Source organism: Lepisosteus oculatus, chromosome 23, assembly GCF_040954835.1.
Source record: "Lepisosteus oculatus isolate fLepOcu1 chromosome 23, fLepOcu1.hap2, whole genome shotgun sequence".
Lineage (NCBI taxonomy): Eukaryota > Metazoa > Chordata > Actinopteri > Semionotiformes > Lepisosteidae > Lepisosteus > Lepisosteus oculatus.
Window position 1 is genome coordinate 14,963,508 of NC_090718.1, and position 21,519 is coordinate 14,985,026.

At 47.1% G+C, this 21,519-nt stretch overlaps 2 protein-coding genes across 6 annotated transcripts; both read right to left on the reverse strand.

The window, feature by feature from the left end:
• Positions 1 to 90: 90 nt before the first annotated feature.
• On the reverse strand, positions 91 to 10,182 carry LOC107076311 (junctional adhesion molecule A-like). The gene is made up of 10 exons (XM_069182631.1): positions 9,897 to 10,182; positions 5,639 to 5,701; positions 5,103 to 5,216; positions 4,712 to 4,852; positions 4,203 to 4,405; positions 3,637 to 3,739; positions 3,083 to 3,190; positions 2,738 to 2,750; positions 1,813 to 1,864; positions 91 to 1,148 (listed from the first exon to the last, which is right to left on the reverse strand). Exons 1-10 carry the CDS (start codon positions 9,982 to 9,984, stop codon positions 1,113 to 1,115), a joined length of 921 nt encoding a protein of 306 aa, XP_069038732.1. The 5' UTR covers positions 9,985 to 10,182; the 3' UTR covers positions 91 to 1,112.
• A 1,534-nt stretch (positions 10,183 to 11,716) lies between these two features.
• On the reverse strand, positions 11,717 to 21,025 carry usf1 (upstream transcription factor 1). 5 transcript variants are annotated; one of them, XM_069182641.1, is made up of 11 exons: positions 20,935 to 21,025; positions 19,201 to 19,288; positions 19,040 to 19,089; positions 18,775 to 18,920; positions 17,453 to 17,566; positions 16,644 to 16,794; positions 15,539 to 15,626; positions 14,711 to 14,769; positions 14,368 to 14,462; positions 14,003 to 14,131; positions 11,717 to 13,679 (listed from the first exon to the last, which is right to left on the reverse strand). In XM_069182641.1, the coding sequence occupies exons 2-11, from the start codon at positions 19,206 to 19,208 to the stop codon at positions 13,590 to 13,592; spliced, it is 930 nt and encodes a 309-aa protein (XP_069038742.1). In that variant the 5' UTR covers positions 19,209 to 19,288; positions 20,935 to 21,025; the 3' UTR covers positions 11,717 to 13,589. The 5 variants fall into 5 exon arrangements, with proteins under 5 accessions (XP_069038742.1, XP_069038741.1, XP_069038740.1 ...); XM_069182640.1 differs by lacking the exon at positions 20,935 to 21,025 and adding an exon at positions 20,498 to 20,899 and having other exon boundaries at positions 15,572 to 15,626; positions 18,805 to 18,920; XM_069182639.1 differs by lacking the exon at positions 20,935 to 21,025 and adding an exon at positions 20,498 to 20,899 and having other exon boundaries at positions 15,572 to 15,626.
• Between the last annotated feature and the right edge of the window lie 494 nt (positions 21,026 to 21,519).

The following is a 21,519-nucleotide window of genomic DNA, read 5'->3' on the forward strand; positions in this document are numbered from 1 at the left end:
GTCTGTGATTTAACCCCCCAGTGCAGACAGGTGTCTGCTGCAAGACTCTGGGGTCATTTCTTCACAAATGACACCAACAAGCAGACCAAATAGGGAACAGTTTCAGTTTATTTTTTCAAATAAGGCAAGAACAGACAAAATACCTATACAAGATCAAATAAAAGTCATTTATCTTACAAAATGTCTCATCACAAACCCCACATCAACAGGAGCTCTCGCCTGGATGGTGCCAGCTTGGCTCACCATCGCCCCCCCCAGGCCACTGCCTGTGCCACCGCCTGGCGCCAGGAGAGTGTCTGTTCTGCAGCGCCTCTGGCAGACGTGCAGAGCCGAGCAGCGCGAGGACAGCGGGTGGGACAGACGGTGACCAGTGTTCACCCTGCTGAGGGGCAGGAGGACGGGGGACTGTGCCCGAAGCTCAGGGCAGCACCCACACATCGCACCAGAACATTTTACACAGTTTCCATGGTAATCTACACAAGTAACAAACAGATAGACATTATCTTACAGCTCCTCCGCCAGACTCGAATAACATCCACGCCGTGGGGGAGGGTCACATCTCACAGAAAAAGTAGCTCCAGGTCAGCAGGAAAGACCCATGTTTTTCTGGTGTTTTTGAACATTTCTAGTTCTTAACCACGAGGGCTTGACAGCAAGAAAAACACAGAAAAAACATTTCTTTCCCCTAGAATTATGCCAGAGGGGCCATGTTAAGGTTCCAGCAAACAGCTGAGGGCGCAGTGCCTAGCGGGCCGAGCTCACAGCCTCAGCCCAGGGCGAGCCACGGAGCGCACCTCGCTGATCCCCCGAACGCCTGTTCAGGCCGAACTGACTCAGGGGGTCTGGGTGTTGCCAGCGAACAGCACATGGACTCTGTCCAGCAGGGGCCACCAGCATGACAGCATGAGCCATGCAACAGGAAGGAGAAATCGGTAGTTCATCAAGGTGAAAAAATGGCCCACAAAATTCATAAAAGCAATATTAAAAGCAAATGAAAATTACAGTAAAAACAAACTCAAAATTAAAATGTGCACAGGAAGTGCAGGGCTGGGGTCCAGTCTCATGCAGCTCGTCAGTTTCGGGAAACCGACGCCGCTGTTCGGGTGATCCCGTCACACCACGAAGGAAGACTTCTGCCGGAACTCCCCCTGGAAGACACAGTCCATCATGCTCAAGACTCCCACAGGCATGGTTGGAAAACACCTGCTTGGCTTATATAAAACGGACACCTATCCCAGCGTTCCTGCATCGGCCTGCTCAGGGGCGGATCCAGAGGCCCAGACGACAGCGTGCAGCCTGTGCCCCTCTCTGCTGCCTCCTGCTGGATTCTCCCTCGACACAAATTCAATTCCCTGCTGTTCCAGTGAGCGGGCATTCAAGACACACAGCTGAGCTAACCCTGCCTGGACATGCCAGCCCTAGATGTGTACTTGGACTTATGAGGACTTGCACATTTTCATAAGGGGTGATACAGGAAGCAGGCACAGGGTGACCCCTGCCAGCAGCCTCAGCCTGCAGACACAGGGGGTCAGGGCTGCTGAATTACCAGGCCCCTGTCATACAGAAGCCCACTGAGCAGGAGTTCAACATCAGCTGCAAGATGGCATGTTTTGCGAACCCCATCTGATTTCTTTACAAAGGGAGAGGGCTATGCATGTGGCTGAACTGAAATAGATCAAGCATCAAATCAAAAGGTGAGGATATTCAGGATCTTGAATTAAATGTTTACAAAACTGGAAAGAGCTCCAGGCAGAACGAGACAGTCAAAACAGGACCAGGGCGATGGCACCCTCAGTACAACACAGTACTTACATCTTTCTCATCCATGTTCACTGGTGGCTGGCTGTACAACACCGTGGGCTTCCTGCACAAGAAAGAGATATCAGCTCATTCTTAGGTCTCCAACTCATTCACTGCATGACCCGCTGAATGCTTTCAAATTACTGCTTCATGACTCTGCACTGTTTAATCTTTTCACAGAGATACTTTTAAGCTGTATTTGGAGGCCATTTTTATAAACAGCAAACAGTTCAAACAGATATTATATATCACCCTACAGCTCACAACCCACTGAGGCTCAGCAGGTGTGAGCCTGGCCAGTACTTGGTTGGGAGACATCCTGGGAAAAGCTAAGATTACTGCTGGAAGGTGGGGCCAGCAGGGGGTGTTCACCCTGTGGTCTTTCTGGGTCCTAATGCTCCAGTGTAATGATGGGGACACCATACTGTAAAAAAAAAAGCCACCACCCTTTGGAATGCAAAACCAAGGTCTTTACTCTCTGTGGTCATCCCAGGGCATTTCTCGAAGAGAGTAGGGGTGTTACCTCTGTGTCCTGACCAAATTTCCCCCTGGCTTTGAACAATCATAGCCTCCTAATAATCCCCCTCTCTGAACTGGCCTCATCCCTCTGCTCTCCTCCCCACTGAGAGCTGGTGTGTGGGGAGAGGACTGGTGCACCATCCAGGTGGGGGTACACACTGGTGGGGGTGGAGGGGATCCCCATGACCTGTAAAGCACTTTGACTGGAGTGCCCAGAAAAGCGCTGTACAAGTTTCAGGATTATTATAAAACATCCAGCATTCAGGAGATAATGCTTACAGTGTTATTTTGTTCCTAGTTAAGATTCTCATGCCCGTCTAGGCACACTATACAGTATACCAACTTCTATTCTAGTTAACGGTATATCCAAAACCAATTTAGTTGATTTAAGTTCTCATAAAAAAGTACAATTTCTTACCTTTCAGATTTTTCTGTAAAACAAAAAGAGAAAAAAAATTAACAATTTTTATAGCAAAAAATTTTCAAACAACCTATTTATGGACCACGGTCATTTAGACATGGCGTAGTTACAAGTCCTCAACACAAGAATTCTAGTGGGGGAGAAATTCACACTTGTTTGCTTTAGCTTGTTTCCTAAAATAAAAAAAACGAAGTTCTAATGCATCAAAAAATTATTCCGCATAATTCAAGGTTTTCGGCAGGTACATCTCTCAGCACTGGGAGCTCCTTCCTCCTTCAAAGAAAGGAAACGCAAACCCTCAATGAAGGTTAAAGGGCCTCAGCGGTCCCTCTTTGTACTCACTCGGCAGGTATCCCTTGCGATAGGCATACCACAGGCCAAATCCCAGCAGCAGCAGGAACAGGAGGGCTACAATCACTCCAGCCACGATCCCGCCAGTGTTCACATCCTCTGAGGTAGGAGGAGAAAAAAAAACGGCATCAAGTCAGAGCTGATCCAGCCGGACAAGAAGACAGCTCTCGGGGTTTCCACTTCTGAGATCCCTCCCCTGCACAAGCCTTTACTCCCAGGCGACGGCATTTAGCAGCTACAGCACTGGGATCAAGAGGGTGGGAAGAGGAATGAAAGAAAACTAGAGCCCAGATCCACTGGGAGAAGGAGTTTCCAGGAAAGCGTCTGCCCCACAGCGAGACAGTGTGGCCAGTAGGAGAAGACACGCCCTTCCTCTGGACAGCAACGGGCTGCCGACCGATAACTGCTCTATACTGGTCACACACCGCAGCCCAGACACTCCTCCAGTATCAGACTGCAGGGTGGGGAACTGCGCAATGGCAGTGGGGGTACTGGGTTGCTACTGGACTGGGCCAAGATGAGACACTCAGCAGACATGTACTTACTCACGACCATCATCACCGCATCACAGCTGGCCGGGTTTCCAAAGCCATTCTGAGCCGTACAGTAGTACTTCCCCGAATCGGCCTTCGACACGCGCGGGAATTTCTGAGAGAGAGAAGACATGAAGTAACAGAACGTTCTGGGGTGTGGCCCAGCTAAGGAATGTGCAAACACTGTTCAGACCAACAGCAGGTACTTCAGAAATAAGTCACAAACACTACAAGACGAAGTCCTGCAGTCACTCTGCTCTGACTCCGTCTGTCAGCCAAGCGATGACGCTAATAAAAGACCCTAACCTTTTCCAGTCAAAGTGCTTTACAGACATTTTTCATCTGTTTAATGACCACAGAGAGTCAGTACTTTGATTTTACATCTAATCCAAACGATGGCGCCTGTTTTTTTTACAGTAAAGTGTTCCTGTCACTGTACTGGGGCATTAGGACCCACACAGACCCCAGGGTGAGCGCCCCCTACTGGCCCCACTCACACCTCTCCCAGCAGCAGCCTCAGCTTTCCCAGGAGTCTCCCATCCAGGTACAGGCTACAGGAGGCTGTTGCAGCCACTCACCAGGGTGCCATCTTTGGGATTCAGAACGTAGGAAGAGTTTGCGAAGGCAGGGAACTGCTTAGGGTTCTCAGGGAGAAGAGTTGAGCCATTGTACCACTTGTAGGTGGAAGGAGGGGAGCCATCTCCGTCATAGCAGGTGAGGGTGACCTCACTCCCTGTGGTCACCGAAGCAGGAATGTAGCACTTTGGGATGGACGGAGGCACTGCGGGCACAAAGCACTTATCACTGCCGTGACCTCTGACCCCACAGCTACCAGAGTTCACTGCAGAAGCATTGCAGGGCCTGTACACTGACACGGAGGCCACGCCGGCCTGCGGTTGGACACTGGCACTGTAATGTCATGTAGAATCCACCAGAGGGCACAGCTGTAAGATTTTTCTGCCATCCCCACGGAAGACATCGTCCTTGTGGGAGCACATTGGAGATGACTAACGCTCTGTGTAAGTGACTAAAATAAAACGTACAGGGAACACGAGGAACAGCCACGCCGACACCCTGGAGCCCCTACCTTGAACGACCAGCTGTATTTTGGTAGAAGCAAAGCCTTCCTTAGAGGAGACATCACAGGTGTACTCGCCATTGTCCTGGCGCGTCACCTTCGAAAACCGCAGCCCAGTCGGCAACAGCTGAATACGATCTCCGTACTTTGCTGAGTTTGTAAAAAAAAATACACCCACATGAGATCCTGTCCCCCACACACAGCGCTCACACCCAGCCCCTTCCTCCTAGTCACGGGAGAGAGCAGCTGATCCAAAACATTCAGCTGCAGATCAAACCTCAAGATGCGGGATTCTGGGAAAATCAAACCACTAGCAAATAAGACAGTATATAACATTTGTGAATGCAAACAACCCCCCGGTTAGCACAATTCAAACACACAAAAAAAACCGATAACATACCTGTTGGTTTGCTATCATAAAACAGGAAAACTTGAGATCCTGATTTATCCTTGTATTTCCATTCAACTCTTGGGTTCACAAAGTCAGCAGAATACTGGCAGTTTAGATCTGCCCCTGAAAGAAAAAGTAGAACAAATTATGTGATTTAAAAAGGATATTATCTTATTAAACTAGAAGAATTACTTCTCTGCTATCTTCCTGCCTAGCATAGCTCAGCAGCCCTTGCATCTCACAAGCCTTAACTTTGACCTCTGACCCCACCTTCAGTCCACACTGCTTCCTTATCTAATGTCCTGCTTTTCTAAGTCAACAGTACCTGACAATCATGTCCTGATTCTTGGCACAGGGGGGTGCAGTCCTGACCAGGTGTAGCTGTGAGGAGTCTAAGTTGCCAAGGAATCACTTTGTATACAAAGTTAAGATGTTTCTCGACAGTAAGCGAACAGAGACACCTGGCTTTATCACGATTACACTGAGCGGTAGTCTCTGTAAAGCCCCCCTAATGAAAGCAGGCAGTGTCACACAGGAAGACCAACCTGAGTTCTCTGGCACTTGGACTACAGGTGTGTTGGTGGTGACGGATAAGCCGGATGCTGTTCCTGAGAGAGACAGAAAGAGAGAAACCATATAATTATATCATGATCACCGTGATAGAAGCTTCGATTTTGCTCACCAGCCGAACCAACAAACTCACACAGGCCTGTGTTTTGAGCTGCATCACATGGGCTGACTTTTGACCTGACTGGCCTGTAGCAGGTTCATTAAGGGCATCGATTCCTGGCTCTGGATCTCCACACACCACATAAATCCAACCCTCTTGTGACTTCTTTATTCAACATGGGGTTGGGCAGGGGGCATGGAGCCTAACCTGGCAAATAACGGGCACGAGACAGGATAGACCCTGGACAGGATGACAGTCGCTCACAAGGCAGACACAGAAACACACATTCCAGTTTTCCCAGAAGCTAATTAACCCATCAGAATGCCTTTGGGCTGTGGGGGGAAACCAGAGCCCCTGGAGGAACCCTTCCTCCACACAGATAGCACCCCAGGAACAGAACTCAGGGACCCCAATGCACGAGACCCCAATGCGCCACAGTGCTGCCCACACAACATCAAACAGAACAAAAACCAGTTCACTTGCATGGCTGGTAGACCAGTAAATCCAGGGAGGAAAAGGAAGCACCATTTCCCTCACCTGCTGCGGTGCACAGGTCACACATTTCACCCATCACCAGCAGAGGAACAGACTCCTCAGGAGTAAGGGTTGTGGGAGCTACCTGTCCTTGTAAATGATGCTGATAATACTGGCTTCTTTCAAGAAATGGCTGGATGAGATCCTGGAATAAATTAACTATTAACTGCTAAATGATCTAGGTGGGCCAAATGACTTCCACTCATTTGTAACTGGTCTCGTGTTCTTAAAATGTCTCTGACTGAGACGCTGAGCCACACTTCCTCAAGAGGGGTAATTCAAACCAGGCTGACAGACAGTTTCAGGAAAAGGTTTGTAAATGATTGTTTACCATGAGGTAAGAAGAAATATGAGTCACTCAGAAGGTGGAAATTGCCCAGTTAGGCAAACTTGCGCTTGGTGGAAAGATAGCTACACAGAGCACAAATGCTATGTCTCTTCTTTAATCACACAAGATTCACACGGGAAAGTTTACAGATTTCAACATCAGGAATACTGGAGAGACGACTCAGAGAAGACTGAAGGGATTTTATTTCAGCTGGCCATGACTCCCAATCCTGAATGTATTCTAACATGTTAAATCTCTGACAGTTCTGGGAGTTTAAGGGAGCACATGTATATGTATTGTGAAGAACAAGCCATGAGGAAATGTTTGCTATGAGCACCCCAAGGCACAAGGGGAAGAGTGAAGAGCTCAATGTGCCCTTCACACAGTCACATGTGCACCCAGAAACAAAGATGACCAAGCACAGAGCACTAGAGAGTGGAATCAGACTCGACTACTGAGAAACAGCCATGAGAACTTCCTCAACTGCAGCGTGTTTGCTCACAGCTCAGTTTCAGGGAGGTCCGCAGAGATAAGAGCACAGCAGAACAGATATGACAACAATGTCGCAACACGGAAATCAAAAGTGAAAAATACTAGAGGTGAATGGTCATCTATGCATTAATCCCTCTCCAGTCTGCCATTTCCAAAAAGGAGGCCCCAGCGTTTTTTCAAGAAAAGATAGCTGTTCTGCCCACCTGGATGGTAACACAGCCAAACACAGAAATAAGGCAGTATGGAGGAAATAAGGCAAAACATAACTGCAAGAATACTTCAAACTAACACCTGCGCAGCAGCAGAACAGACGTATCCCCTATAACTACTAAGAATAACGTTAGATAGAACAGGACAACATTCTTATCCCTTCGATAGCTCAGTTGTTAGAGCACAGGACTGTAATGGAAACAGCTGGGAATCCTGAGGTCGCTGGTTCGAATCTGGCTCGAAACCAGGTACTTTTTGGGCGGAGCGGTGGCTCTGTGGCTCAGGACCTGTGTCTGTGACTGGAAGGTTGCCGGTTCAAATCCTGCAGCCGGCAGAGGAATCCTACTCTGTTGGGCTCCTGAGCAAGGCCCTTAACCCCAGCTGCTCCAGGGGCCCCTACGATGGCTGACCCTGCGCTCTGACCCCAAGCTTCTCTCCCTGTCTGTGTGTCTCATGGAGAGCACGCTGGGGTCTATGAAAAGATAATTCCTAATGCAAGAAATTGTAAAGGGTTAATAAAGTGATGTTATTATTATCAGCTAAACCAGTTCTGTCCTGTGCAATCGTCTGATTTCTCATGTAGATTCACATCTGAATTCGTACAGGCATGCTTATTTCAACTTTAATCTGAGAAGGCACAGAAACCCAGGGTGCAAGCTGCCTGTTCACACCTACACAAACTGAAAATAAACAGGTTTCAATTCAACAGGTTCAACTGGACAGTCCTGTTCAACCCCATCAGCCTCCAAGCTGCATGGCTGGTCGGCAATTTTAATACTAACAGGAAACTCCTGCAGAGAAGTACTCAGCCCAGAGGAAGAATGGAATTCACTCTCTTTTCAGGGGAAGTTTCTCTCCCTAACAAAGATCAGCACGAACCAGACTTGCATGTGGGAGCAGACATGCATAAGGAAGGAGAGTGTTTCTCACAAAGTGCTGAAGCCTAACTCTGCAGCAGTCTGCTCTGGAAGGACAGTCCCAGCCATCACCAGAACTGCTCTCGTGAAAGCCAGGATATCAGCTGAACTTTACCCAGGGCTTCTGGACAACCTGGAATCTGACCAGTACCAACTATATCACTGCTGAATGCACTCAGGCAGCACAGCTGAGGGACAGCTGTGCTCTGCCAAGACCAGGCACGCTTTGAAACAGCAAGCGAATTAAAAACATGATAAATGCCACTGTGTGACAAGGACAGACATGAGTAATACCCCCTACCAACTTTCACAAACGGTCACGCTCAGAGAACACAAGCATGGTGTCTGAAAGCACTCTGGTCTGAAATGCCAGGACCAACATTCAGCTGAAGGAGCTTCCTGTCCTCAGATTTTAGTGCATGTCCCCACTGGGCATTCAAATCGGAGAACAGGACGGATTCTGCACAAAGGGTGGCACAAGTATGAAACAAGCTGTGGGTGAAATTAATTAGATCAATTAGCTATTAACAACCAAACAGGCCAAAAGGGTTGAAAAGCCATTCTCATGACTGCAACTACATAGAAATACAAACACTGCTGTGCAAAGTGCAACAACACCTCCAGTTAAACCCAGAGCTCCGCTAAGGTGCGGAGACTGAACTCGGATTTGTAGGTAAACACGCTTTTCCCAGAACTTCTCAAAGTGTGTTAATCCACCACATTAATTTTAAGTGTCAATCTTTTTCCAGCTGGAGAATATCCGCTCTAAACTTGGTTGATATGAAAGACAAAGTTCAGTGGCACTGAAGAGCAAGCAAACACGCGGACCTGCCGAGACCCTTCGTCCCCGTCTGTGATGAAGCGGTGGCGGACTGCCAGAGCGGGCCCGACAGACTGCAGCACTTGCCCGTGTCGGGGACAGGACGCAGGTTCACTTCCCTAAAACCGAAAAGACTGGGCAAAGTCAGGCGGAGCAGCAGGCGGTAGGGAAGAGCAGCCCCCACAGTCCGTCCCGGGGGGCTCAGGTCCCTCCCCGGCTGTTTATCGGGGTTAACAGCCCCCTCCCGACATGGGATGTTTGTCACCGTTGCTGCTCTCTGCTTGCGCTGGACCGGGGCCATGGCATCGGCGTGTATCTTGAGCCCGAACCCGGACTCGGCCGGTCCTCAACCGCGTTTCTTTCACAAGCCTTTCTGTTGCTCCTCCGGTTTTTAAATTCTGATCGCTCAAACGTTTTAAAGAAACCCCGACCAAGTTCCCGGTGCGCAATATTATTGACCACTGAAAACAGAAACGTGCATCTGGATTTTGTAATATACCTGTTGGAAGAATGATTAGCGACCGGACCAACAGCACAGAGATAGCCTTCAATAATGCAAACAACAGTTCTAAGTTTCACATTTCAGTTTAGCTGCTAAACAACACGCAAACGCAAACGATGACCGCCGAACAAACGTGTAATTAAGCACTAGACGCCTACAATCTGACTGAAGCTTAATTCTGCCGCACCTATCTTTCGAGTTACATCTTTTCATAACTCCTTCCTCAGAGCTATTGTACCTGGCTGGCTTACGCCGATAAGAGAGAACAGTCTTGAAGAAAGTGGTCCGTTTAAAAGGACTGACCCAGCCATCATACACAAGACTCCTCACCTGCTGTAAACACGAAGACAATGGCGAGGGTGACCATGTCGAAACTAATCACTCGCTTTCTTGGTTTACCATCCAGTAACGTCGCCATCGCTGACAAATTTCGCTTGTTGAAGAAATCCTCGAGTATGCTTAGCTGTGGGTATTCGGGGGAAGGGAAGGGGGTCGTATTCCTCCGACGGGTTAAATCCAACTCGAAACCGAAGCTAATCCAGAAATCGGAAACAAGAGAGGACTCTAACCGGGACTCTAAAGGCTGCCCTGCTCTGAACCTACGCTCACGCCCTTCCGCATAGCCTCACCTGTCCGCAGGTGTGATTGGACCGCTGCGGGCGGCCCCGCCTTGTCACGTGGCTGGAGCTGGAGGGTCTTTCCGCACCAGTATCGGTGTTGTTGTTCACTGGTTTCAAGTCAAGGAATTCGGAGATCACGACTCGCTTCCATATTGTTTCCGTTTGAGGTAGAAACACACATCTGAGTTTCCGTGGCCGACTATTTCTTACTTTTCACATTAGAGTTGACCACCGGCTATGTGTTATTCTATTTTAATGCGCAACTTTTATCTTTCCGTGATTCGTGTGTATCTAAATACTGTGGATGAAACAAAGTATTCAAATACACAAAACTTAATTTATACCGAGATATTAATACATTTTGTAGCAGCAATTTCAGAACACAATATACAGATGTGCACTTCACCCTCAGGGGTAGGTAAAAGTCTATTGCTTTCATCGTTTTACATTAACTGTGGCTCAGGCGCATTTACAAAGCTGATCAACACATTTGTAATGCTCTGCTCGCTGGGGTATCTAAATCTATATTGAACAAACTGCAGTTTGTCAAAATTTCGGCAACCAGAATCCTGACCAGGTCTAGTGCAAGTGTTCACTTTACTCCTATCCTGGAGTCCTTGCACTGGCTTCCTGTCAAATTCCGTGTGGACTTTAAAATCCTCATGCTCACCTATAAGGCTCTGCATGGCTTGGCACCTCAGTACCTGTCTGATCTATTATCGCCTTACTCCCCATCTCACAACCTTCGCTCTCTAATTCTGATCTCCTTACTGTCCCCCAAGCCCGTCTACATTGTATGGGCGACAGGGCCTTCTCCTGTTGTGCCCCCAGACTCTGGAACTCTCTCCCCAAGGATATCAGAGAGTCACCTTCTCTAAACTCCTTCAAATCCAGACTCCAAACCCTCTTCTTCAGAAGAGTCTTCACTGAACTGTTCCATTCTTCACCCCTCTGCTCTTCTTACTACCCCCATCCACGGTCTCCTCTGTATACTGTCATTGTGTTTTATCTTGTGTAGTCTTTTTATTGTAGTTGTCATTCTATAAAGAGCTTTGAGAAGGCACCTTTAGAGGCGCTATATAAAATAAAGTTTATGATTATTATGATCACTGCACTGCAGCACAGTGGTATCTCTTGAATTTAGTAACAATTATTCTCAACCGACGAGTGGGCAACAGCGTAGCGCCCTCTAGCGGCCGTCGCTAGTATGACTTAAGAAAGAGGCCGGCCGGGACGACGACGACTACTTTCTGTAACTACAATTCCGAGCGGGTTTTCACCCCCCCCCCCCCGTGCAATAAAAACTAAACATTTCACATAACATGGGATTTAACAATCCCTCCCGCTGCAAGATCGCCTGGTTTTAAATTAATATTTTGTCATAGAGAGTCGCTGCTGTAAAAAGAGCACAGCTGCCACAAGGGATAGAGGAGAACTCAGCCACACTGCCACATCCAGTGAGGCTCCTAACGATCCTGGGTGAGAAAATACATCAATAAATGTGAAATAAACAGTCAAATACACAGAAAAGAAAATCCGTGTGAAATTTAATGAACATCAGTTGTAAATACATGACAAAAAATAACACTGAAGGGGTAGAATTCCACTAATGCAAGTCACTAATAAGTTACTCAAACTCAGGTGGCATCTCAGAGCCACACATTATTATACAACCTTTTCAGCACTGTAAAAACAGCAAAGAAAAACTGAAGACCTGCGAGTCTCTGTGTTGTTGTCTCTGGACTGTCCGGGGAGCAGTACTGAAATCATCTGCAGTTCACTCAGCCGGTGACCTCCGATCACACTGCCCAGCACAGACACAGGCCACACCCCTCCTGTCATGCGTTTCCACTCAAGGAACCCCAGACCCCGGCCCTCAGCGATAGTGAGCCCCACTTCCAGCAGAGCCACTCACATGGATGGTATTTTCTGCGGATCAACAGGGGTTTTCAACTCTAACCAGGACCGCAGAAAGCCGGTGCAGCTCTCAAAGCTGGACACAGCTACCAGCTGCATCTGAAACTCCGCCACACGCTGCAGGGGTGAGAGAGGAACGTGAGTCTAGGTGCTGGTCACCCTGCTCCCCTCACAGCACATCTGAACACAACTGGACTAAGCACACACCAGGTGAGGCCAGCAAGATCGCCTGGGTCGAGCCCTGTCCACCAGAGCTCTGTTGCCACAATCTCCGTTTCCTGGGAAGTGCAGTTGGATAAAAAAGTAGGACACCTAGAAGAGCACTGAGATCAGACACATGGTGGTCTTGAGCCCTCTGATAGAGAGACCGAAACTCAACATTAAAAAAAATTGACAGTGACACAGTAAACATATTTATACATAATAAAAAATAAAGATGGATTGGAGGGTTCCCATATGTCTGAAGGCTGCCACAAATCATTCTTCTGTCTCGGCGGTAATCCACCAGTATGTGGTAACACCAGTGCACAGACACATCTTCCTCTCAGAATCATAACAGCAGGACAACACAACTGCATGCAGACAGCTGGGCCAGACTCTCCTCTAGCCCAGTGTGTTCTGCTCTGAAGCTCTGTTTCCGCTCACTTCCTAAAAGCTGAAGTATTTCTTCAGCTGCTTATCAGAACTTGCTGGACTTCACAAGAGAACCTCCTCTTCGCCTCCCTTGACTCCTGCGTCTTCTGTTCATTTTCTCTCCGTTGCCACATGCATGGTGTCAGCAGTGGCATATTCCACAATGAATCCCTTTCACGTCTATAGCAGAACCTGGATCAGAGCTTAGCCAGAGCCGAATGTGAGCTGGTGGTCAATGTCCAGATGGCCCCACTTCCAGGACTCTGCTTTACAATCTGATTCAATGACAGCAGTAACACCCACGAATGGAATGTACAGCAGTTCCATCGAGCCCAGGTTCATCACTAGCATGGTTTTAGATAAGGGCCAACACCTGTCGAATTTTGCCTTATTTTTACAGACAGGAGAACAGAAGGTTAAACATTACAAAAACAGATTTGCTTTTCCTCTCCATCAGTTCAGTCTTCAGCTCAGGAAAAACTTAAACTTAAACTACTGTGCATCTGGGCTGTTGCCAAAGAGAGATCAGGGTTATGAGACAAGAGGCTCAGAAGTGAAGGAGAAAAATGCTAATTTGTGCCTGCTGCTCCGCTCACACTTGGAGCTGAAGATTCAGGTTAAGGATTCAAACATCATTCAACATCCATGTGAGAGAGGGGATGTCTCAAGTAAAAGATTAAAAAACTTATTTTTGTAGTATTTACATGATGATGAACTCACAACTGCAGCTATTAAAGCAGTCCAACCCCTTCCTGGGCTTCTGAATTACCAGTGTGTGTACACTGAGCTCCACTGCCCCCACGTTTCCTTCCCTACAGACCCCCCCCCTCCACCATTCCCATACTCCCATTTCTTATTGTGGATCGTTGGTCGTTGCTCCCACGATGCCGTGCTGTCTGAGCTGGTTTCGCAAAATCTGGTTCTTGGATTTCCACTCCTCTACCTGGAACAAGGTAGAGAAACAAATTAACTCGGGGCACAGCTGGATGCAGCCCCTTGATCATACAAGGGCATTGTATGGGCATACAAGGGCATTATACCAATATACTGTGGAGACAGTGCGTGCATGTCTTAGTGAAGATGTGTGTGTCAGTGTAGAGCTCAGTGGAGGCGTGTGTGTCAGTGTAGAGCTCAGTGGAGGCGTGTGTGTCAGTGTAGAGCTCAGTGGAGGCGTGTGTGTCAGTGTAGAGCTCAGTGGAGGCGTGTGTGTCAGTGTAGAGCTCAGTGGAGGCGTGTGTGTCAGTGTCAGTGTATGTGCGGAGGCACCTCTTGGCGCAGCAGCTGGTTGTCCATCCTCAGCCTGTCCAGTGAGTTTAGCTCTTCGCTCAGCCGCACGTTGTTCTGCCTCAGCTCCTGGATGTAGTCGCAGGCCTTGGACAAGATACCTCCTTTACTCTGCAACACAGCAATGCAGTTGTGCTCACAGCTGGACACCTGCGTTGGTCAGAAAACCCTGCAGAGCCTGGTCGCTCTCTGAGCTTTGTCTGGAGCACCTCGTCTGTCTGTGCGCCGCGAGCCATTCTGGTAAACAATGCCGTCACCAGTTCATTCACAGTACAGGATCGGCTGAAGATTTTGTTTTCCGTTTCAGCATTTAAAAGCACCAATCCAGTGATAGGAGCTCATCTCACCTGCCCAGTCTTGGTGGAATCCATAGTGCAGTCTGGGATAGTCTTGGACAGCTGGACAATCCAGTTGTTGATCTTGTCCCTGCGTCTGCGCTCAACTGGAGAAGGGAGGGATGTGAGAACAGAAAATACGTGAGAGAGGAGCCCTCACCCCGCCAACATCCAGCCACGGGGCCCTGGCTTCTGCAACACTTTCCTGAAGAGCCCTTCACACCAAATCACCTTAGAGCTTCACAGCAAACTGAGACCATTATAGGGCTCGGCCCTCAGGAAAATGGCTGGGAAGAGGGACGCTCTGGAGGTACACAGCGAGTGAGGACAGCAGAGGCATGGTCAGCAGTCTTACCCTCATTGTGCTGGGCCCGCCGTTTCTCATCACGAGTGGTCCTTGGAACATCAGACTTCCTGAAAGTGCAAAAGAAAAATACTCAGTTCTTGATGCTGACGAATAACAATAAGCTGGTATAGATCAAGTCCCAGGAACTGGATGGGCTCACACAGATAATTGGCAAGTTACAGGGTCAGGTCATTGGTGAAATATCACTAAATGAATCTGGCACGTGAAATAATGTAACCTTTTATGATCTGGACCAAAAAATAAACTTGTAATGTTTTTTTCTCTGGCCAGGAGAAGCAATTTAATCATGTCCAGAGTTATCCAGATGTGACCAGCCCCAGTCCTGGAGAGCCACAGTCCCTTAAATCTCCACTTAGTTAACACCTGTAACTATTAGTTAAACTGCACAGTTTCTGAGTTAATCTAAAATAAAGACACCAAGATCCTGTAGCTTTCAGGAAGTACAGCTGTCTGACTAAATTGAGCAAAGCACATGTGTTCCAAGCCTTGCCAAATGGATAAGGAATTGTGGCTCTCCAGGACCAGGATTGGCCACTTGTGGGTTTCTGTAGATGGGTTTCTGTAGGAGGTCATTCAGCCCATCTGACCCATTAGGAAGGCAGTAGCCGATAATTTGAGGATCTTATCCAGCAATTTCTTAAAAGAAGGCCAGGGTCTCAACGACATGGCTAGGCAGGTTGTTCCAGATGACCACCACACTTTGGGTACAAAGGGCCTCCTGTTCCTGTGTTTAAATGCACTTCCACTCTTCCACTGTTCCATGAATCTGGACTAATCCCCAGCCCCCCCCTCCAAGAACAGACAAGCTGGCGTTACGTGTTGTAAGGCTGGGTACGGGGAGCAATGGACCTCTGATTCGCTCCTGTCAGCACTTCCTGTGGAGACATCATCACGTACAGCTGCCCTGAGAGACACAGGGAAGAAGAAAGAGTCAGACTGTCCAGGGGTCACTGCACCCAGGCTGCAGGGTCTCATGTCTATTTCCAACCCCAGTGCCTTTCATTTCCAAGACAACAACTTCCAATACAAGTCTATTTAAGTTGAAGACACAGGCCAAAAGGGGAACTTCAGGGTTAGAAAGTTTTGAGATGAGTGCATCTCAAAAGGCTGTGTAAAATGTACACGGTAAGTCTTAAAACTTTCAATTTACATCACATAATAGACTTAATTTCCAGGTGTGCGCAGGGTCGTATTCTGTGATTCATAAAGAGGCAATACAACTTTGTAAAGTTGCCTTATTACATTGTAAACAAGCAGGCTTGTGAATACATCTCTTTTAATCTAACAGAAATATTGCAATCGATTTTGAGAAAGTTTTGGTGACAAATACTACTTACTTGTTCATTCTGCATGCAGATCACTGGAACATTTCTGCAGTGAAATGTCTGCTGCACAATCTGTACTTATTCACTTGTCAATTGCATTACATCAGTCATTACAGTGACTAGCGAGCAGGACAGGCTGCATCACGTTCCAAATCTCACAAACTTTTGCTTTCCACTGAGATGAGACCAGGGGTTTTTGCGACAACATGACGACAGAGTACTTTCACAAAGTTCACGATTTTGTGCTGAATTCAAAATCTGTAAACTGTCAATGAATGTATTACCAAGATTTAATAACCAGTCACAGAAATTAGGACTGCGGTTCCCCTTTAAGAACTGAATGAAAATGGGATGAAGTTCTATCCAGCAGTTATAAGAGATATTCACTATCAATAAATGAAAACATTAACTGAGAGATTAAAATCTTAACTGTTCAAGTTTAAGAATGCGCTGCATGACTTTACTCTACAGTGTCTTTTCATGTTGGGGTGACTGAAAAATCCACAAACACAATCTGGTCCTGCCTACCTGTGGGAAACAGCGTGCAGCCCACACACTCACAAACACATGCGCGGCAACCCCTCAGCTGTGCCTACCTGTGGGCGTGTTCTGGCTCAGGAGCGTCTCAGGGGCTTGCACACTGGTGACCATGGTGCCAGGGGTGGCATCGGAGATGGTGGCTGGGTAGTAAGTGTAATGAGTTTCACTGCTGTCTCCCTCCAAGCCTTCTGACTGAGAGAAAACAGCCTGCAAGACGGGACAGGTGCACGTGGTATCAGTTTGCAGCACAAAACTGACTCATCTGAAGAGCAGAAAAATCAAAGGTTACACAGCAGTGGCCAAAATGGTTGAATAGATCAAGACAAATATCGGAAAAGAAAGCAATTCACAAGTTATTAAAGCACACTGAGAACTGAGAACAGCAAGCAGAAAGGGTGGTGAGAGTAGGGAACAAAACGCCACTCCATAGTGTTGAAGCCAACACCTTGGCTTCCTCCAATAAACTGGAGCTGGAACTGATTCTTAGATCAACACAGCTACTGACAACCAAACAAGCTCCATGACCTAAAAGGCTTTGTCACGTTCGTAACCAATCATCTTGTTGCATCAGTTTAGCAACTGATCATGAGCAACGAAACCCCAAACAGAAAACCTTCATGCCCAATGCTCCTGAAACCACAGCTCATAGACTCCAGTGTCATCACAGGCCCAGAACTCCCTCCACAGCTCAGGAAACCCCTTTACTTCCAATCGGAAAACACCAGCCGCGCTGCTCTTAGAAGTGCGGATTCGCTAGGAGCTTTCGAGATTCTAGCTTGGAATTGCATGAAAGAAAAAGGTGACATGCCTGCTCGGCCCAATAACCTAGAAATCAAAAGTCATCCTTTGTGGTCTTTTATGATACCTGGGTGACAGGTTGTGCTGCTGCAGGAAATCCCGTGACCACGCTGACAGCTGTTGCTCCGTCTGCCTGCCCATCTAACTGCCCGTCTGACACCTGGATGACCCGGTAAGTCACCTGGAACAAACGGAAAGGGTTAAACGACAAGACAGGCCTGCTTGTGCAGAACGGTACACACCAGCTAACACACTGCACTGCTACACACTTACCATTGTGGCACTCATGATACACTGCCGGGAAAACCCCTGTTAACGCCCCAGGTCAGGCAGAAAATCCGCAACCACAGAAAACTCAAAAAATATAGCAGGGCAAGCAGATACCTAGCTGTTTTGAGGACTGTTAAGCACCACTGAGTACAAGCTACTGGATATGGGTTTAGACACTTAATACCCTAGTGCCTTTAATGTGATTATTAGCTTTTCAAATTTACCCATTAGAGACCTTCTCAAACAATTTAAAACTGTCACAACCAAATGATCAAAAAAATCAAATACGTTTACATGCAATCCAACAACTACCTCAACAGAATTTGCAAACATACTGAAGCCAAGTCTGCAATTTTTCAAACCCCTGACCCCTCTGCCCACCAGGGCATGCTGCTGTTTCCATTGGCTAAATGAATGCTTGGGTTTAAATACTCAAAGCCAGCAAGTGGGACCACATAGGACTTATGTCAGGCCTTTTATGTGCTGCCTGTCCAACAACACCAGCAATCACCAGTAAAGGGCTCGAGAAAGAAGTGGTGTACTTCAGCCAGCCTAGGGGAGTATCTTGATCTCACAAAGTAAAAACCCAAGGCCTGCACTAATAAAAAATCTGAAATAATTCACTTGACACCATATTCATAAAAGTGCTTTGCTTCACAGGTTGGTGAACCCTAAACCCCTTCGCCTGCTGATCTGTTCTGTGAAGCCACCGCTGGCCACGTCCCCGAAGGGCAGTGCTTCCCCTAAAAGTGCTGCACCTTTGACCCGAACAATAAGCCTTCCATTTTCGCACATTTGCAATGTCTAAACCTACTCACAATCATTGAAACTACTTTGACTAAAACAATCTCCTTGAATGTCTTAATGCAAAGATGAGAATTAACAACCCCGCTGCAATTAAAGATCTTATAAAAAAAATGAAATGATTTAAGTGGCCTAGATCACTGACCCAAATACTTTTGTCCCTTAATTTCTTAAGTACAAACCCAGGCTCAGATACTGGATGAGAGTTCTGTGGTGACTGAGTTCAACACATGTTCAGAGACTGGCTGTGCATCAGCGATTGTAAGTCAAACACAGTCCTGCAGATACCCAACGCACTGCCCTCTACCCTCCTACCTGCCCAGTGGGAGGGTACAGTGCCCCTACCTGACCCCCAGCCCCCTCCGTCTTGAAGAGGTATTTGATTGGCTGGTCCGAGGAGAAGGTGGCTGCTGATTGGATGGTGGCAATGGCAGATGGATCTTCTGCTGTGGCCACAGCCCCTGCAGTAAACACACAAACGACATCCCCTGACAGCCTGCTTCATTCAACTACAACACAGAAGAGATGTTAACGGCTGTGAATTTCACCAACCAGCATGAAGACGTTCAGGTTTTCTTACCTTCCTCAATCACGGGAACATTGCCGTCAGGATCTGGGCTCTTCTGCTGCCTATCCAAAAATATCATTGGAGAGAGGAAGGAGTTACATTTCACATCCTTCCTTCTGGACGTGCGATTCCTGAAGTCAAAGATGCCGCAGGGACTGACGAGCCACACTCACCCCTTCATTTTGACAGACAGTGTACGGCGGAGATGTGCTCCCTCACTTGCTAAGTGGGCAGTCCTGCTCGACAGGGAGCTATAGCAATCTGGAATACAGATGACAACTGTGAGCAACAGGCAGAAGGCAGGGATGTGGCCAACAGGAAGACGGAAAGGGTGAAACAGCCAGCACTCCTCAAACAGCTTCAGAAACCACTTTCACGCCATCCAGATGAGATGCAAAGTCTGACAGCTGTAAGAATTAATGTAAACTTCCAAGAAAAAATTTGACGTCGTAAAAACTATACGCGCATGCTTACGGTGGTCGTGTTAAAATACAGCACCAACCCTGTGTCTGCTCATGCAGGACTTGTATCAGTCCAGCTGGACAAGACCTCAGAGAAGCTTGGAGAACTGGTATTCACTTGAGTTTTCAATGAGCACACAGGTGTCTGCCAGACAGCTCCAAGTCACAGTCTGATGCTTCAATGCTGCGCTTGTGCGCACAGTCCTGCCTCTGGTCCTCAGCGTTGTGAGGATTTGCAGGTCAGGGCAGTGTCAGGCCTGAGCCCAGTGTGTTGGTCCATGGCCCAGGACACAGCTCAGGGGGTCCAGGTAAGAGGCACCAGACAGCAGCTTCCTCACAGCAGGATAATCAGGGTAAGTGTGCATGCAGATAAAAAAAAGTGTACCTGGTGTATACCCCGTACTCCTCATTAACCAGTAACAAACTCCTGTTCTCACCACATTACATTAAATATGACATCTTGTGATAAAAGTGAAAAATATTTCTAAGACACCGCTATCATCATGATAAGAGAAATGTAATACTGAACATACTCATTTATTCAACATACTGTAAAAACACAGACAGATTGCCTCTCGGTGTTTCCCAATCATTGACTTGTGCAATAGTGTCTTTTGGAAAACTACCTTAATGTGTACCGTGAAATGTAAAGTAAACTTTAATATATTTAAACGTATAAACAATACATTTGGAAACTAATACACGCTAAAACCACAAAAACACATCACCGCTCATATAGTAGATGTATTATATTTAGTGTATTATTCTCTACAGTGTTATTTTGTTCAGAGACAAAATGCAGTTTAATGAGGGCTTTTTTTATAATAGACCGTGATCTATTAAACAGAAAGCAGCAGCGTCCGTTGTTAAATAGTTTGACACTGCTGTCTCTTGCGCCCTGGCGTGTGTATAATCGATCACGTAAAAGCCACAACTCTGCGCAGGAGATTCAACTCTATATTTAAGCTGAGCTGTAGAAACCATATTTGCAAAAATGCAACTTACATACCGGGGTTAACACAAGACTCCGTTCCGTCTGACATTCATTTCTAATTTGCATGTATGTGCTTTGGCCGTTCCGGTATTTTACGGCTGAAGTTACCGTAGGTGACAGTACAATTACTGCGAGAAATCATCCTACAATATCTTCCCGAGAGCCGAAAACCTGCTTTTATTATAAGATCCACACAACCTGGAAAGAGTTGTGATGACAAAGCCTCAGCACTGATTTGGACTGCAGCAACGTACTGTACAACACTGAAATACAAGACAAAGCGAGAAATAACCTTATCTAAGTGAGCGTTTTTTATTACACCGCCAATACACCAAACGCCTTATAACCACCACATTACATTAACTGTTACATCCCTTGTTTTTTTATGAGCGAATGCTTCCACCTGCGAACTCTAAAAACACAACCAAATGATGAAACTCATTAACACCTACCGTCCAAAAATTCCTTTTTGTTTATGAACAGGAGTCCTGCCACGCGTGCGCAGAGACCCCCGCTCTCCCTTGACGTCACTACAGACCCGGATTTGTGCAGCGGCCATTATAGTTGATGGCAAAAGTCAGGAAGTGACGCCTTTGTGGGAGCATTTGTCCAGCTAATCCCCAATAACCACATAGACAAATACAGATTCGGAGTGAGTGTGCAGTCAGAATGCTCAGTCAGAAGAGACGCCAGTTAATCTTAGCGTATATACACGAAGGGTAGTTTGCTTTTTCCTTGGTCTTTCTTTTGACCATTCTTTTAACATTTCTTTCTAATGTAGTTTCTTGTCTTGTCAACACGCCCATGAAATACTGCAACTACCTTTTCTTGTTTTTTCTTCAGCTTGTTCATATTGGTTTATCTGCCTTTTTTTAACATCAACATTTTCATTTATAATTTAAATTCTGGAGCATTATAGAACATGCTAGAGCACCTGTGGGCAAACTACGGCCCGCGGGCCGGACCCGGCCCAGCCCGCCAGTTTTTACCGGTCCTTGAGGTAAAAAAATAAATCAGTCAATATTCACCACGTTCCA

Bases quoted from the DNA above. Each gene is read 5' to 3' on its own strand.
- LOC107076311 (XM_069182631.1), bottom strand. From the start codon at position 9,984: ATGGCGACGTTACTGGATGGTAAACCAAGAAAGCGAGTGATTAGTTTC. The intron at 4,406-4,711 runs GTAGGGGCTCCA...TTGTGCCCGCAG, and splicing joins AATACAGCTGGTCGTTCAAG to TGCCTCCGTCCATCCCAAAG. The intron at 3,191-3,636 runs GTAAGTACATGT...CTCCTACCTCAG, and splicing joins TGCGGTGATGATGGTCGTGA to AGGATGTGAACACTGGCGGG.
- usf1 (XM_069182637.1), bottom strand. From the start codon at position 20,531: ATGTCAGACGGAACGGAGTCTTGTGTTAACCCCG. The intron at 18,921-19,039 runs GTAAGAAAACCT...TGTTTACTGCAG, and splicing joins TGTTCCCGTGATTGAGGAAG to GGGCTGTGGCCACAGCAGAA. The intron at 15,627-16,643 runs GTAGGCACAGCT...TGTGTCTCTCAG, and splicing joins GAGCCAGAACACGCCCACAG to GGCAGCTGTACGTGATGATG.